Source organism: Lissotriton helveticus, chromosome 7 (assembly GCF_964261635.1).
Source record: "Lissotriton helveticus chromosome 7, aLisHel1.1, whole genome shotgun sequence".
NCBI lineage: Eukaryota > Metazoa > Chordata > Amphibia > Caudata > Salamandridae > Lissotriton > Lissotriton helveticus.
Window position 1 is genome coordinate 639,906,297 of NC_136068.1, and position 17,559 is coordinate 639,923,855.

Sequence of the window (17,559 nt, forward strand, 5' to 3'; positions counted from 1 at the left end):
TCCTCCATCAGGTGTCATCGGCGCCTGCACCTCCTTTTCCTTCTCATTCCCTTCTTTGCCTCCTCATTCCCTTCTCATATAGTGACTTTCTGCCTCAGCTCCATATTTACTTTCTAAGTCATATACCATAATTCTCCATCTTTCTCCATACCCTTCCTTTACCCGCACGTTTTTGCTTCACACTTTACCAGAAAGCCTCTATTTAAACCCATGTAAACCCCTTCTCTGCCAAAATCACTTTTACACAATAGGTCCACCTCACCACCTGCCATGTCTCACCCACTTAACTTTCATCTAACTACAACATATTCTCCTTGTAGCCCTGTCGGTACTTCGTGAGGAAGTCCTTCAAGGAACGACTAAGGACTGTAACATGGTTAAATCCATATTAATCTATCGCTTTGCTAAATTTGACTCTCATCCCAAAGCCCTAGACCCCCCCTTTCCTTCTAGTCATAGCTGTCCATCCTCTGCACGTGTTTCCAGCCCAGCATGCACCTTTATTACTGGAGCCACTGCATGCATGCTTCTAAACACTCCCTCTTTCAGTAAAATTAACAACCACATCTTGCTATCTATCTATCTATCTATCTATGTATGTCCATCACTATCTATTAATCGCCCTCCCTCTATCTATCGCCCTCCCTCTATCTATCGAACGCACTCACTATCGCATCACCACAGCATCACTCAGCACCACCACAGCATCACTCAGGGGCACCACAACATCACTATGCGCTACCACAGCATCACTAAATGCCACAGCATCACTCGTCGCTACCACAACATAACTCAGCACCACCACAGCATCAATCTGTGCAACCATTCAACAAAAACTGGTTCAAATATGTTCTCTCAGTGTTTCAAGCTATTACAAATGTCACGAAAAAAATTTGATATTTCACTTCTGTTCTTGGATTTTCGTCACAATAAAATACACTAAACATAATTTTCACAAAAGTTATTTACAAAAGTTTAAGTTATTGCCATTATAATTTACAATAACTTTTATTTAAGTATTAATTATTTAAAAAAATTGAAAGCCATTGCTATTTGTAATATCAGTACATCTAAGTCACATAAATACAACACATATTGCATTACAAATGCCATAAGTGTCACATTTACGAAAGTTAAAACTATTGGCATTGTAAATGACAAAGCTATTAATTTCGCTATTTTCAAAACCAACACATACATAAAAAAATTGTCATTTACAATACCAATAGGTCAAACTTTCCTAATGCGAGACCTATTGCATTGCAAATGCTTGTTATGTCTCCTATCCTGCAGGGTAACATCCAGACGGGTACTATACAGTCTCCTAGACCAGACCCTGAAGAGACCTGAGGGCTTGCAGCAAGTTTGTTATTTTGTCCCCTTCCCTTTTTCCCCGGGGTAAGATCTCTTGCAGCAGGATTTTTTGGCCTCTGCTGGGGGTTGCGTTCCAGGCAATTGGGAGGGGATTATCAACTACCGTCGTCTCTGCTGGTCCCAGGTGTAAGGTTAGTGGCGTTGCTTATATTCTTGTGCTACTAACAACCTGACAAGTTACCAAAAGCTCAGTACCACCTGAGCCTAAATGTTCTATAAACATCTGGGAGCAGACTAACCTGAATCACACAGCCCAAGCCTGTGAAACCCTGGATATGTCAATAGCAAAACTGAATATTGCCAGAAAATGGGGGGCTGGGGTACCACCACTCCTTCAAGATTGGTGGAAGGATATGGATATGACCATGGCCGCCGAAAGGGCCACATATGTCCACAGAGGATGCCCCAAAAAATGGGAAAGAACGTGGGGTAAATGGAATAAATTTAGGGGAGGTATCTGTATTCCTCAGACTATAGATCCGTTTTCAGATGATGATAAATAGCAAATGTATGTTCGCTGATAAACCTACAGTGTACATTAGAAATGTTCCCAACCTTTGTACTCACTGTCATATGATGGAATCTACTAACTCATGATGTAATTCTGTAAATGTGATTATTGCAAGTCATATCTTCAATAATAACTGTTTAAAAAATATAAAATTCTGGGGGGAGAGAATGCGAGCACGCACTGGATTTGTAACAATATCAGCTTGTCTCATCATACCTTTAAGCATAGGTAGAGTGTGGCTAGCCCTTTGTGTGCTACTGAGACTTTCTAATATGAAATCTTTCTCTAGAGATTCCTTGTGTAATTGTACCCCATGATATTCCGCAGCTCTAGCAAGTATATCTAAATATCCTACATTGTCGTCAGGAGGGGAAGGCTTTCCAGGGTAAAGATCTGGGTCGTTATCTGTAGGTGAATGTGAGAAAGTGCCATCTTTCTTGCATTGCATGCCCCCGCTTTTTGCTGAATTGCTGATGTACTTTGACTGAGTGTGCCCTGGGCTCCTGACAATCAGGTGCCCAGGGTCTGTGTTCCTTCCCTAAAACTGTATTGAAACCTAAACCCAATTAGCATCTCTGGCCACATGTCAGCCCCTGGTAAATGGTACCCCAGGTACCCAGGGCACGGTGACCAGAGAAGACCCCTAAGGGCAGCAGCACTTATTTTGCCACCCTCAGAGGCCCTGTGGCCCGACACACACACACACACTGTCTTTGCAGGCTGAGTGTCTGGGTGCAGAACAAAACAAAGTCGACATAACACATCTGTGTGCCATGCCCACAAAACGCTGCCCTGGCATACCTCAGTCATCTCTTTAGATGGAAGCCCTATGCCAGTAGTGTGGGTACAGGTGCATGAGCCCTATACGTCTACAGTACCCAGGTCCATTCCTGGGCACTATAAGTGCAGTGCCGCCATTCAGAGTATATGGTGCTGGGAGGTCGTCATCACAAACTCCACAGCACCATGATGGCTACACTGAAGACTGAGAAGTTTGGTATCAAACTTCTCAGCACATTAAATCCACATTGTTGCCAGTGTGGGATTTAATGTAAAGTGCACGACAGGGCAACTTAGAGTTGCCCCCTGAAACTTACCCACCACCAGCGTCCTGGCTAAGAGGCTGATTAGGCTGCCACCAAGCAGAAATGTTGCTGGACCCCTGGGTAGAGAGCCATCCGCTCTCATGGGCCTGCAACAATGCACATCCTGGGGCGAGGTGCTAGGCCTCTTCCCCCAGGATGGGCAGGCGGAGTTTAAAAGGCATGCCTCCTTTGTGAGCTTCTCCAGGCCACTTGCTGTACTCTGCAACTGGCCCCCACCGGTTCTGACCCCCCACTATGGCGGGAAGACAGGTGGGAAAAACAAAGTGAGGAAAGGGGGTGTGCCAGCCTCTGCCAACCCCACCCCTCAGGTGGGGGAGGCGAGGTAAAGCACAACTCCGGGCTCTCACCATCTTGAAGATGGGGAGCCCTACCCAATCAGGGCTAGGATCCTGCCCACCTCCCACTGGAGAGTGGCAGGATAGCTGGTGTACTCACCCCATGAAAGGGACCCATTGGTCCCTGACCTCACCCCACCTGTCACACCCCTAAATTTAGTATTTAGGGGCACCCTGAATCTTCCTTCCTCAGATCTCGATTCCGAAACTACAAAGAAGAACAAGAAGATATAAGACCAGCCGTGCAGCTGCTAACAAGAGGGCAACACAAACTGACTTGTCTCCAGCCCTACCGGCCTGTCAACCCTCGAACCTGCTCCTGCTAAACCCGGCATCTCCTGTGGTCAGCAACCTCGAAAACACCGAAGGACCTGACTGCCTTGCTCATCGAATGACTGGGACTCCCACAAGCCGTGGTTCTGCTCAAAGATCTACAAACCCTGGTGGGAGGCAGGAACCGCAAATCCAGCACACTTCACCCGCCGAGCCTGGCCAGTGCCTGAGTGGACAAAGACCACGAGGACGTCCCCCCACAACTGTGACCTAGAATCCAGCACACCCAAGGACCCTCCTCGACACTCCTGACAATGCCTGCAGCCTCACAACCAGGGACCCCTCCAACCACGACCAGCAGAGGGTAAGATTTCCCAACACCAAAAGACACCCCTGCACCGGCGCCCCATGGCTCCCTGTGCCAAACTCCTGGGTGTCTACCTATCCTACAGCTTCCCAACCTACCCCTCGAAGTGGTGGTCGCACCTCTCCGTCCCCGAGCCTGCAGCCTTTGTTCATCTTGCAGCTTTCCCATTGTAATACATTGGGCGCCCGAAGACCCAAAAGCACCCTGCACCCAGCCGCCCGACTGCCACTGGAAGCACAGCAACTGTTCTATTTTACTTCCCCACTTGCCCTGTGTAAGTGACACGGAGCTCCGCGCTCTCAGCCGCGTGGTCTGCCTGCTAGCAGCCACCAACCAAAGGCCCCCTACCCACCATGGGCTAACATTGGGCCTACTCTCTCTGCACCCGGGTGCTCCTGTGCCGCTGAGGGTGTAACTACTGTACCTACCTGAACCTGGGAGACCCCTGAGTAACCCCAGAACCTTAACTCTGCCAGTCGAGTACTTACCTGAAAACCAACAACCTACATTTTCTCCATAGGGTAACTGGTTTTCACTTGGAAGCGTTGAGTATTGAAACTTTGAAATATTCACTAAAAATCATCCGATCAACGAAAACGTAATTACTTACCTGATCCCAGTGAGATCCCAGTGCTGGATCTTTGTGCCCAGCATGGACCTTACAAAGTAATTTCAACTGATTTTCCGATAACCTGATTTTCCTCCATAGCATAACATTGGCTGTTTTTGCCAGAAATTCTGATTTTGCTTTTTGAAACATACAAATATTACTTAAAAATAGCCTGTGGAACAAAAACTATTTCTTTCAACTGTTTACAGGAGATGCGCCAGGGCTGAATCCAGGATCTAGCAGAGTAAGAAAAACATATGTAAAGTAACAGATATTGCATTTTAGTTAAAATTCCCATTGAGCTCAATGTTATAATTGTGTTTAACGTGTGTTGCATATTGCAACAACTATCTATTGCATTGAAAAGTCTATTGCTATTTGAAAGTATTCAACTGTAACATCTCATTCTGAGAAAGTATTTCTTTACCTAGTCTGAACACGTCCTGTTTCCGGATTTACATAAAGTTCCTTTTGTTTTGGGTCAGATTTGGGCGTTGAGGGGTTGAAAATCGGATCCTGTGGCTTCGGAGGAACAGTTTTAGGTTTCGGCACTGAGGATTTTGGAGCCGGGGTAGGATAACTTTTCGGTGCAGAAGGTTTTGGTGCCGAAGGAGGCTTAATTTTCGGTGTCAAAGATTTAGTCTTTGAAGCAGTTTTCAGCTTTGAGCCTGCAGGTTTCAGCTCGGTGCCAGACTGTGGCAGACTCTATTCCAACCCGGAAGGCTTAGTGCTGTGTTTCAATGCAGAGGCGGAGGGTGGGGCTTCTGAAATATCTTCTCGGTGCCGACCTTGGCCCGAAGGCAGGGGTGGGACCGGAGCCTTTTGGGGGTGAATCAACACCGAGAAAGAAGGGGGGTGAATCAACACCGAGAAAGGAGGGGGGTGAATCAACACCGAGAAAGGAGGGGGGTGAATCAACACCGAGAAAGGAGGGGGGGTGAATCAACACCGAGAAAAGGGGGGGGGGGTGAATCAACACCGAGAAAGGGGGGGGGGGTGAATCAACACCGAGAAAGGGGGGGGTGAATCAACACCGAGAAAGGGGGGGGTGAATCAACACCGAGAAAGGGGGGGGTGAATCAACACCGAGAAAGGGGGGGGGGTGAATCAACACCGAGAAAAGGGGGGGGTGAATCAACACCGAGAAAAGGGGGGGGGGTGAATCAACACCGAGAAAAGGGGGGGGGTGAATCAACACCGAGAAAGGGGGAGGGGGGTGAATCAACACCGAGAAAGGAGGAGGGGGGTGAATCAACACCGAGAAAGGAGGAGGGGGGGGGGTGAATCAACACCGAGAAAGGAGGAGGGGGGGGGTGAATCAACACCGAGAAAGGAGGAGGGGGGGGGTGAATCAACACCGAGAAAGGAGGGGGGGTGAATCAACACCGAGAAAGGAGGGGGGGGTGAATCAACACCGAGAAAGGAGGGGGGGTGAATCAACACCGAGAAAGGAGGGGGGTGAGTCAACACCGAGAAAGGAGGGGGGTGAGTCAACACCGAGAAAGGAGGGGGGGTGAGTCAACACCGAGAAAGGAGGGGGGGTGAGTCAACACCGAGAAAGGAGGGGGGTGAGTCAACACCGAGAAAGGAGGGGGGGTGAGTCAACACCGAGAAAGGAGGGGGGTGAGTCAACACCGAGAAAGGAGGGGGGTGAGTCAACACCGAGAAAGGAGGGGGGGTGAGTCAACACCGAGAAAGGAGGGGGGGGTGAGTCAACACCGAGAAAGGAGGGGGGGTGAGTCAACACCGAGAAAGGAGGGGGGGGTGAGTCAACACCGAGAAAGGAGGGGGGGGTGAGTCAACACCGAGAAAGGGGGGGGGGGTGAATCAACACCGAGAAAGGAGGGGGGGGTGAGTCAACACCGAGAAAGGGGGGGGGGGTGAATCAACACCGAGAAAGGGGGGGGGTGAAGCAACACCGAGAAAGGGGGGGGGGTGAATCAACACCGAGAAAGGGGGGGGGGTGAATCAACACCGAGAAAGGGGGGGGGTTAATCAACACCGAGAAAGGGGGGGGGTGAATCAACACCGAGAAAGGGGGGGGGTGAATCAACACCGAGAAAGGGGGGGGGTGAATCAACACCGAGAAAGGGGGGGGTGAATCAACACCGAGAAAGGGGGGGGTGAATCAACACCGAGAAAGGGGGGGGTGAATCAACACCGAGAAAGGGGGGGTGAATAAACACCGAGAAAGGGGGGGTGAATAAACACCGAGAAAGGGGGGGTGAATAAACACCGAGAAAGGGGGGGGTGAATCAACACCGAGAAAGGGGGGGTGAATCAACACAGAGAAAGGGGGGTGGGGTGGGGGGGGGGGTGAATCAACACCGAGAAAGGAGGGGGGTGAATCAACACAGAGAAAGGAGTGGGGTGAATCAACACAGAGAAAGGAGGGGGGTGAATCAACAGAGAAAGGAGGGGGGTGAATCAACAGAGAAAGGAGGGGGGTGAATCAACAGAGAAAGGAGGGGGGTGAATCAACACCGAGAAAAGGGGGGGGTGAATCAACACCGAGAAAAGGGGGGGGTGAATCAACACCGAGAAAAGGGGGGGGTGAATCAACACCGAGAAAAGGGGGGGGTGAATCAACACAGAGAAAGGAGGGGGGTGAATCAACAGAGGAAAGGAGGGGGGTGAATCAACACAGAGAAAGGAGGGGGGTGAATCAACAGAGGAAAGGAGGGGGGTGAATCAACACAGAGAAAGGAGGGGGGTGAATCAACACAGAGAAAGGAGGGGGGTGAATCAACACAGAGAAAGGAGGGGGTGGGGTGAGGGGGTGAATCAACACCGAGAAAAGGGGGGTGGGGTGAGGGGGTGAATCAACACCGAGAAAAGGGGGGTGAATCAAGGGGTAATCAACTAGAGAAAGGTTTGACCCAGGCGCTGGTAGCTCTAGAGGTGGACTGCCCGCAGATAGGTAGGAGAGGGATACCAGTGTTACTGTACGCAGATGACGCTGTACTCTTGGCCTGGACTGCAGCGCCTCAGATGGCTTTGTCCATTTTATGGATAGCTTAGATTTGTCACCGAACCTCACCAAATCATATGTTATGGAGGTAGGGAAAGGACCATCCAGCAAAACCAAGTGTACAATAGGCACACAGGGACTGTAAAAAGGTCAAGTCATTTTCATATCTGGGGATCATGTTTGACCGTCGCCTTAGTTTCAAACCCTTGTGGAGGAGAAATGCAATAAACTAATTAACTCAACAGGGGCAACTATGAATTTTGCAAAGAGGCTAGGCAAATGGGCTCCGGAACAAATCCTAAACCTCTACAGTTCTGTAAACTGTGCAATAGTTTTATATGGGAGTGAGGTTTGGGGCTTTATAGACCCGCTTAAGTTACAAATAGAAGAAAACAAATATTTGAGGCGGGTACTGAAAGTCCCACAAAGCATTTCCTCCTACGTGGTTCACGAGGAACTGGGTATAATCCATCTGTCCGATAGGCTGCAATGGAAGCCCCTCACATGCTGGATCAAGGTATGGACAAATCCAGAGGCGGCGTTAAGTTAACAAATAATATTAGACTGCAGTGCACGGGCACAGGGTCATAACATTCCTTGGCTTAGATACATCAAGGAAAACCTGTTATCCATGGGTTGGGTTGAATATTTTACCCACCCGACAAAATTACTATACAAGGATAAGGGCCGTATTAAGTTAGAATTTTTAAACAGAGCCAAGTCAAATAGGGAAGCAAGAGAGCTGACTAAGCCATCAGTAAGAACTCATCAGTTAACAAAGTCGTGCCTGGGCGTGGAACCTTATTTGTGTCTTATTTACAATCCTCAAGACAGATTTCTCATGACCCGTTTCAGGCTAAATTTGCTACACCACACTTTGGCAGTTCCAGCAGGGTATACAAAGCATTTGGAGAGTAAGGGCCCCTGTGACTGCGACCAACGTTCTCCACAGGATACGCTCCATTTGGTCCTACTATGCCCATTTTACGCTTACCCTAGGCGACTATTTTTAAAAGGAATTTTAAGGAAGGCCAAGTTCAAACAAGCTACGGTGGCCCTACTGTTTCTGAAATTGTCAGTGGAACCTTTAACGCTTTTCTTTGTAGTAAATTTTTTAAGATTACCGATGAAACTCAGAAGCAGTAGAGGGGAGGAATAATGGTCTTGTGTGTTTAATATCGGCTACTGATTGCACTATATTATGGATGAAATATTTTTAACCGGGTACCTCCCTGTCATTTTTATAAGATGATCCCCGTGCTGATTCATTTATATCTTATGTATTGCTGTTAAACAGGTTTTTAGTATGGTTTTTATAATGTATGAGATACTGTTTTTTAACACTGTACTTTTATGGTATTGTTTTATGCCGACTAAAGTATATTTTGAATTTGAACACGAGCAAGGAGGGGGGTGAATCAACACCGAGAAAGGAGGGGGGGGGGGTGAAACAACATTGAGAAAAGGCGGGTGGGGGTTTGAATCAACACTGAGAAAGGGGGGGGGGGGTGAATCAACACCGAGAAAGGGGGGGGGGGGTGAATCAACACCGAAAAAGGGGGGGGGGGTGAATCAACACCGAAAAAGGGGGGGGGGGGGTGAATCAACACCGAAAAAGGGGGGGGTGAATCAACACCGAAAAAGGGGGGGGGGTGAATCAACACCGAAAAAGGGGGGGGGGGGTGAATCAACACCGAAAAAGGAGGGGGGGGGGGTGAATCAACACCGAAAAAGGAGGGGGGGGGGTGAATCAACACCGAAAAAGGAGGGGGGGGTGAATCAACACCGAAAAAGGAGGGGGGTGAATCAACACCGAAAAAGGGGGGGGGTGAATCAACACCGAGAAGGGGGGGGGGTGAATCAACACCGAGAAGGGGGGGGGGGTGAATCAACACCGAGAAAGGGGGGGGGGGGTGAATCAACACCGAGAAAGGGGGGGGGGGTGAATCAACACCGAGAAAGGGGGGGGGGTGAATCAACACCGAGAAGGGGGGGGGGTGAATCAACACCGAGAAAGGGGGGGGGGGTGAATCAACACCGAGAAAGGGGGGGGGGGGGTGAATCAACACCGAGACAGGGGGGGGTGAATCAACACCGAGAAAGGGGGGGGTGAATCAACACCGAGAAAGGGGGGGGGGTGAATCAACACCGAGAAGGGGGGGGGGGTGAATCAACACCGAGAAGGGGGGGGGGGGTGAATCAACACCGAGAAAGGGGGGGGGGTGAATCAACACCGAGAAAGGGGGGGGGGGGTGAATCAACACCGAGAAAGGGGGGGGGGTGAATCAACACCGAGAAAGGGGGGGGGGGTGAATCAACACCGAGAAAGGGGGGGGGGGTGAATCAACACCGAGAAAGGGGGGGGGGTGAATCAACACCGAGAAAGGGGGGGGGGGGTGAATCAACACCGAGAAAGGGGGGGGGGGGGTGAATCAACACCGAGAAAGGGGGGGGGGGGTGAATCAACACCGAGAAAGGGGGGGGGGGGGTGAATCAACACCGAGAAAGGGGGGGAGAGGGGGGGGTGAATCAACACCGAGAGAGGGGGGGAGGGGGGGGGTGAATCAACACCGAGAAAGGGGGGGGGTGAATCAACACCGAGAAAAGGGGGGGGGGGGGTGAATCAACACCGAGAAAAGCGGGGGGGGGGTGAATCAACACCGAGAAAAGCGGGGGGGGGGTGAATCAACACCGAGAAAGGGGGGGAGAGGGGGGGTGAATCAACACCGAGAAAGGGGGGGAGAGGGGGGGTGAATCAACACCGAGAAAGGGGGGGGTGAATCAACACCGAGAAAGGGGGGGGGGTGAATCAACACCGAGAAAAGCGGGGGGGGGGGGGTGAATCAACACCGAGAAAAGCGGGGGGGGGGGTGAATCAACACCGAGAAAAGCAGGGGGGGGTGAATCAACACCGAGAAAGGGGGGGGGGTGAATCAACACCGAGAAAAGCGGGGGGGGGGGGGTGAATCAACACCGAGAAAAGCGGGGGGGGGGGTGAATCAACACCGAGAAAAGCAGGGGGTGAATCAACACCGAGAAAGGGGGGGGGGGTGAATCAACACCGAGAAAGGGGGGGGGGGGTGAATCAACACCGAGAAAGGGGGGGGGGGGTGAATCAACACCGAGAAAGGGGGGGGGGTGAATCAACACCGAGAAAGGGGGGGGGGTGAATCAACACCGAGAAAGGGGGGGGGTGAATCAACACCGAGAAAGGGGGGGGTGAATCAACACCGAGAAAGGGGGGGGGTGAATCAACACCGAGAAAGGGGGGGGTGAATCAACACCGAGAAAGGGGGGGGTGAATCAACACCGAGAAAGGGGGGGGTGAATCAACACCGAGAAAGGGGGGGGGGTGAATCAATACCGAGAAAGGGGGGGGTGAATCAACACCGAGAAAGGGGGGGTGAATAAACACCGAGAAAGGGGGGGTGAATAAACACCGAGAAGGGGGGGGGGGGAGAATGAACAGAGATGGGGGGGGGGGAGAATGAACAGAGATGGGGTGGGTGGGTTGCATGTGGGAGAAGCAACACAGAGAAGGGGCGGGTGGGTGGGGGAGAAGCAACACAGAGAAGGGGCGGGTGGGTGGGGGAGAAGCAACACAGAGAAGGGGCGGGTGGGTGGGGGAGAAGCAACACAGAGAAGGGGCGGGTGGGTGGGGGAGAAGCAACACAGAGAAGGGGCGGGTGGGTGGGGGAGAAGCAACAGAGAAGGGGCGGGTGGGTGGGGGAGAAGCAACACAGAGAAGGGGCGGGTGGGTGAGGGAGAAGCAACACAGAAGGGGCGGGTGGGTGAGGGAGAAGCAACACAGAGAAGGGGCGGGTGGGTGGGGGAGAAGCAACACCGAGAAGGGGGAGGGTGGGTGGGGGGGGTGGAGAAGCAACACCGAGAAGGGGGAGGGTGGGTGAGGGGGTGGAGAAGCAACACCGAGAAGAGGGAGGGTGGGTGGGTGGGGGAGAAGCAACACCGAGAAGGGGGAGGGTGGGTGGGTGGGTGGGTGGGGGAGAAGCAACACCGAGAAGGGGAAGGGTGGGTGGGTGTTTGAGAAGCAACACCGAGAAGGGGAAGGGTGGGTGGGTGTTTGAGAAGCAACACCGAGAAGGGGGAGGGTGGGGGAGAAGCAACACAGAGAAGGGGGCGGGTGGGTGGGTGGGGTCAAAGCAACACCGAGAAGGGGCGGGTGGGTGGTTGGTGGAGAAGCAACACCGAGAAGGGGGAGTGTGGGTGGGGGAGAAGCAACACCGAGAAGGGGGAGGGTGGGTGGGTGGGGGAGAAGCAACACCGAGAAGGGGGAGGGTGGGTGGGTGGGGGAGAAGCAACACCGAGAAGGGGAAGGGTGGGTGGGTGTTTGAGAAGCAACACCGAGAAGGGGGCGGGTGGGTGGGTGTTTGAGAAGCAACACCGAGAAGGGGGCGGGTGGGGGAGAAGCAACACCGAGAAGCGGGCGGGTGGGTGGGTGGGGGAGAAGCAACACCGAGAAGGGGGCGGGTGGGGGAGAAGCAACACGGGGAGGGTGGGTGATTGGGTGGGGGAGAAGCAACACCGAGAAGGGGGAGGGTGGGTGATTGGGTGGAGGAGAAGCAACACCGAGAAGGGGGCGGGTGGGTGGGTGGGGGAGAAGCAACACCGAGAAGGGGGCGGGTGGGTGGGTGGGGGAGAAGAAACACTGAGAAAGGGGCGGGTGGGTGGGGGAGAAGCAACACCGAGAAGGGGGCGGGTGGGTGGGTGGGGGAGAAGAAACACCACGAAGGGGGTGGGGGAGTAGCAACACCGCGAAGGGGGTGGGTGGGTGGGGGAGAAGAAACACCGCGAAGGGGGTGGGTGGGTGGGGGAGAAGAAACACCGCGAAGGGGGTGGGTGGGTGGGTGGGGAGAAGAAACACAGCGAAGGGGGTGGGTGGGTGGGGGAGAAGAAACACCGCGAAGGGGGTGGGTGGGTGGGGGAGAAGAAACACCGCGAAGGGGGTGGGTGGGTGGGGGAGAAGAAACACCGCGAAGGGGGTGGGTGGGTGGGGGAGAAGAAACACCGCGAAGGGGGTGGGTGGGTGGGGGAGAAGAAACACCGCGAAGGGGGTGGGTGGGTGGGGGAGAAGAAACACCGCGAAGGGGGTGGGTGGGTGGGGGAGAAGAAACACCGCGAAGGGGGTGGGTGGGTGGGGGAGAAGCAACACCGCGAAGGGGGTGGGTGGGTGGGGAGAAGCAACACCGCGAAGGGGGTGGGTGGGTGGGGAGAAGCAACATCGGGAAGGGGGTGGGTGGGTGGGGAGAAGCAACATCGCGAAGGGGGTGGGTGGGTGGGGAGAAGCAACATCGCGAAGGGGGTGGGTGGGTGGGGAGAAGCAACATCGCGAAGGGGGTGGGTGGGTGGGGAGAAGCAACATCGCGAAGGGGGTGGGTGGGTGGGGAGAAGCAACATCGCGAAGGGGGTGGGTGGGTGGGGAGAAGCAACATCGCGAAGGGGGTGGGTGGGTGGGGGAGAAGCAACATCGCGAAGGGGGTGGGTGGGTGGGGGAGAAGCTACACCGCGAAGGGGGTAGGTGGGGGAGAAGCAACACCGCGAAGGGGGTAGGTGGGGGAGAAGCAACACCGCGAAGGGGGTAGGTGGGGGAGAAGCAACACCGCGAAGGGGGTGGGTGGGTGGGGGAGAAGCAACACCGCGAAGGGGGAGGGTGGGGGAGAAGCAACACCGCGAAGGGGGTGGGTGGGGGAGAAGCAACACCGCGAAGGGGGTGGGTGGGGGAGAAGCAACACCGCGAAGGGGGTGGGTGGGGGAGAAGCAACACCGCGAATGGGGTGGGTGGGGGAGAAGCAACACCGCGAAGGGGGTGGGTGGGTGGCGGAGAAGCAACACTGAGAAGGGACTGGGTGGGGGGGGGAGAGGCATCTACGAGAAGGGGTGCATGGGGGGAGTAGCAACACCTGCGCTGCAGTATGTGGGGTAATAACACTCCTACAGGTAAAGCTGACACCAACAGATGGCCAAATTTGAATGGAAGCACACTAACAAATCTGAAAGTGAAGCACCTTCCGACATGGCCAAACTGTTAGAGCAGTGATCACCCAAAACTACTCTACCCTTACCCCCAGTTGCAGGACAGCAAATGTGAATTGTTGCTAACAGCCAAAGGCCAGTATGCATCCAGAGCTGCCTCTGACCCAGACACACCCAGTACTGCCAGGTAAACCAAGATCAGCAAATTGCTAAAGCAGCCAACCTTCACCACCAAACCTAACCAGAAGGACAGCAAGCATTAGAGGACCTGTCGCTCAAATAAAAAGACAAGCATCTAGAGTTGTCCCAGACACGAATGACCAATATTCAGACAAGCTACTCACTACAGCAATAACAGCTGGCACCCATAGGTGAGACTCACTATAAGGATAGCAGACAGCCAGCGCTATGCCACACAGCATGTAGACCAGATACCTTTTACTGCTCTACTCACTGGAGGAAGAGGGGGGTGGCATAACAAACAACTGATAATATGCACAGAACATGTAGAGGACAGCATACCTGTGCTTGCTCTTCTTAGAGCTTTTCTTCTTCTCTTTGCGAGATGATGAGCTGCTTTCAGATCTAAAGAGGAAAGTAGACGAGAGTCAAAAACTATTAGGAACTAGTATTGCGATTAAATCCAAGATTTCAAGAATCCACTCAGGTCAAGGATTGCTCTGTTTAATGAGAAAACTACTTTTGATCCTTGTTCTCCACTATGAGTATTCCTCCTTAAAGTCAGAAGTACTGCACTATGTCACCTATTGGCCGGATCACTAAACACATAAAAAGACTTTTTTAAATACCAAAACGTAAGCGAACATTAAAAACAAAAACAATTTTGCTTCCTCATTTCATAACTTCTTTTGCAAAGAAAGTCTAAAGTAAAACGATGAGCAAGTAGCATTAAAGAAAACAGACCACTAACATAAGGTACACAAGATGTTTTAAAGACCCGCAATGCAGTGGACCAACAGCATCAGTATTTTCTTATCTAACAGTAGTATGGCTCTAATTTGCTTTCTCTGAAGTTTCGGAATAACCCCATCTTCATGGTTATAGGCGAGTCGTTTAGGAATTTCATGAAGATAACCTTAATGGAGAACTACGATTATTATAAGGCCGTTAATTTTAATCCCTCCAAGAACCTTCATAAAAACTCAAACACTTAAGTAGAAAAATCAGCTAGGAGCGAATGTGGGAGAAAAATAAGAGAAAAGACTAGGCGAGAGAACTGCTGTTACTCACCAGGGTTTGCAGCCTCACAGTCTAGCTTTCACACCAAGACCAGCTCGAGCTGGCTCAGGTGTCTTGTGCATTGGCCTCCACTAGAGAGCTGGCACCAAAGAAGGTAAAACACAAAATTGATGGATGGAATGCAGAACAAATCAAAACATTCACCCCCAGTCAAAAGATCTGGGTTAAATCCATCATTCTTTTGCTCACCATGCCACCCCAGTGACTGGCAGTTCGGGCTGGACTGTTCCCATTAGGCGCAGGGGATAAGACTGATTTGCATATGGCTGGGTCCAAACTGGAATGGCAAGGTGAACAAAAAATGATTGATTTAGGCCCAGATCTCTGTACTGGGGTGAATGTATGACATTGTTCTGCATTCTTTCCGTCAATAGTTCTTTTTGCATTTGTCACCCCAAGTGGGACGGGTATGCTCAGACGTGAGTCCTGTACCCTCCATGCCACTAGAAACAAGCTATCCTGGCTGAGGAGGGGTGAAACCCCGAAACCGGTCCTAGGATGCTTGTTTCCAGTCCAGGGAGGGCCGGGCAGTTGGGGCTGGACTGTTCCTATTGGGCGCAGTGTCAAGACTACTTGCATATGGCTGGGTCCAAACTGGAATGGCATGGTGAACAAAAATAAGATTGATTTAGGCCCAGTTCGCTGTACTGGGGTGAATGTATGACATTGTTCTGCATTCTGTCCATCAATAGTTTTTTTTTTTATTTGGCACCAAAGAAGGTGGCACAACATAGGAAATGGATTATGACAATCTCAGTTTGGCTCGTTCACTAGAAACAAAAGTAATGAGCAGAAGACTCCCTCTCCACCCAAAAGGTTTTGAGGATAGGCAAATAGTTGTGCAAATAGCCTTTGTGGTCTTATATGGTAGTCATCGGCCAGGAATAATGTGCAGAATACATATACTGCTAGTCCAGAAGGCATCCATGAGTCCATTCATAACTTGGAAACACTCGTACATACATGTCGTACACATGATGAAGGCAAAGGACCCCAGTTACAGGGACGAGCCTGTCAGAGGTTCTCCAACGCCCCCAAACAAAATAAGAGTGAGAGACTGGGCATAAAGAACAGTGTGTCCAACTAGAATATTGATATTACCGGACAGTAACAATACGTCCAAGTATGAGGGGGCAATAGTCACTGCACTGTGTGGTGGAAAAGCATTAGTTACTTAACTGTAATCCTAGTTCTCATCCAGGGGTATACTCAAAGACATAATCTATTAATAATCCCCGCCCATGTGCAGGATCCCGGCGCATACAGAAACTACATATGTATACCTAGATATGCATATGTGAAAAACATATCTATGCAGCCTAAGATATTTCCACAATGGCCAAAGTGCTGAAATTACATAGGTTTGTATGGTAGCACCTATGCTCTCCCAACCCCTAAGGAAGGAAGAGCAGTAAACATTTGTCATACAATGCTTTATTGCCATAGAGAAACCTGTAATTGCAGGCATTTGCCAGTAGACTGCAGTAGAAAATAAAGAAAAACAAAACTGACACCTTGCCTTTAAGGGATTAGAGTAGGGGTACCGTGCTTTTCCCATGATGCACCACAGATGGCAGTTAGGTCAGTCCTTTTTGGAGGTGCATAAACACCTGAGTAAATACGCAATCATCATACAATAACTTTCCAGTAATGCTCGTCCGGGGAGGTGGGTGGGTCGCTTATGACTCGGAGTATAACCCTGGATGAGAACTAGGATTACAGGTAAGTAACTAATCCTTCTCATCCAGGGGATACTCATCAATAGTCAATCTATGAATAGATTACAAGCCCCTACCCAAAGTCTAGCGGACGAGCAACCAAGTACACAGAAAAAACATGAATCACTATCACATTTATAATGCAGTTATGCAAACAGACTCGTCAAATAGGCCTGTCCGACTTGGCCATCGGCCTGTGCATCTGAATCTAGGCAGTAATGGCGGGTAAAGGTATGTACTGAGTGCCATGTAGCCACTTTACAAATCTCAGATATCGGAATGTTGCGAAGGATAGCGGTTGTAGAAGCTTTCCCTCTAGTGAAATGTGCACGTGGTTTGCCCTGTAAAGCTTTGTTAGCTAATTGGTAAGACAGAGCTATACAGAAGACGATCCATCTAGAGAGAGACCTTTTTGCAGCTGACAGACTGGTATTAGTTGTACCATAATTAACAAAGAGCCGGTCAGACTTCCTAAGTGGAAGAGTTCTAGCCAGGTAAAATTTCAAAACCCTCCGGAGCGCTAGGGAGAGTAAAGACATCTCCGGGGGAGTGGTTTGTTGAGGGAAGAAAGTAGGTAGTGTGATGGTCTAATTGATATGGAAATCCGAGACCACCTTGGGCAGGAAGCCTGGATGTGTTCTCAGCACCACTCTTGGCATGAAAAACTGTATAAGGCTCCTTGCAACACAGGGCCTGGATCTCACTCACTCTGGGGGCTGAGGTGAGGGCTACCAAGAAAACAGCTTTCCAGGGCAAGTGCTGCAAAGAAGCCTTATGAATAGGCTCGAAAGGAGCACCAATCAACTTGGTAAGTACGATGTTAAGCTCCCAGGGAGGAGAGCGGGACCTCACTGTCGGAAACACTTTCTTAAGCCCCTCTAATAAATCTTTGACCACAGGCATGAGGAAGAATGAGGTCTGGGAAGGAGACTTCCTATACGCTGTGATTGCCGATAAGTGAACCCTGATGGAGGGGTACTTTCGGCCTCACCTTGCCAAGTGTAATAAGTATGGGAGAAGAACAATTGTTACTTACCTGTAAA

At 51.2% G+C, this 17,559-nt stretch overlaps 1 protein-coding gene across 3 annotated transcripts in view; it reads right to left on the minus strand.

Annotated features, from left to right (window-relative positions):
- Positions 1–17,559, minus strand: part of LOC144768881 (uncharacterized) — a 993,034-nt gene that overhangs the window by 567,606 nt on the left and 407,869 nt on the right. For all 3 annotated transcript variants that reach the window (XM_078652892.1, XM_078652890.1, XM_078652891.1), the window contains exon 6: positions 14,061–14,123. In XM_078652892.1, the coding sequence (XP_078509018.1) occupies positions 14,061–14,123 (63 nt within the window). The remainder of the gene's footprint in view (positions 1–14,060; positions 14,124–17,559) is intronic.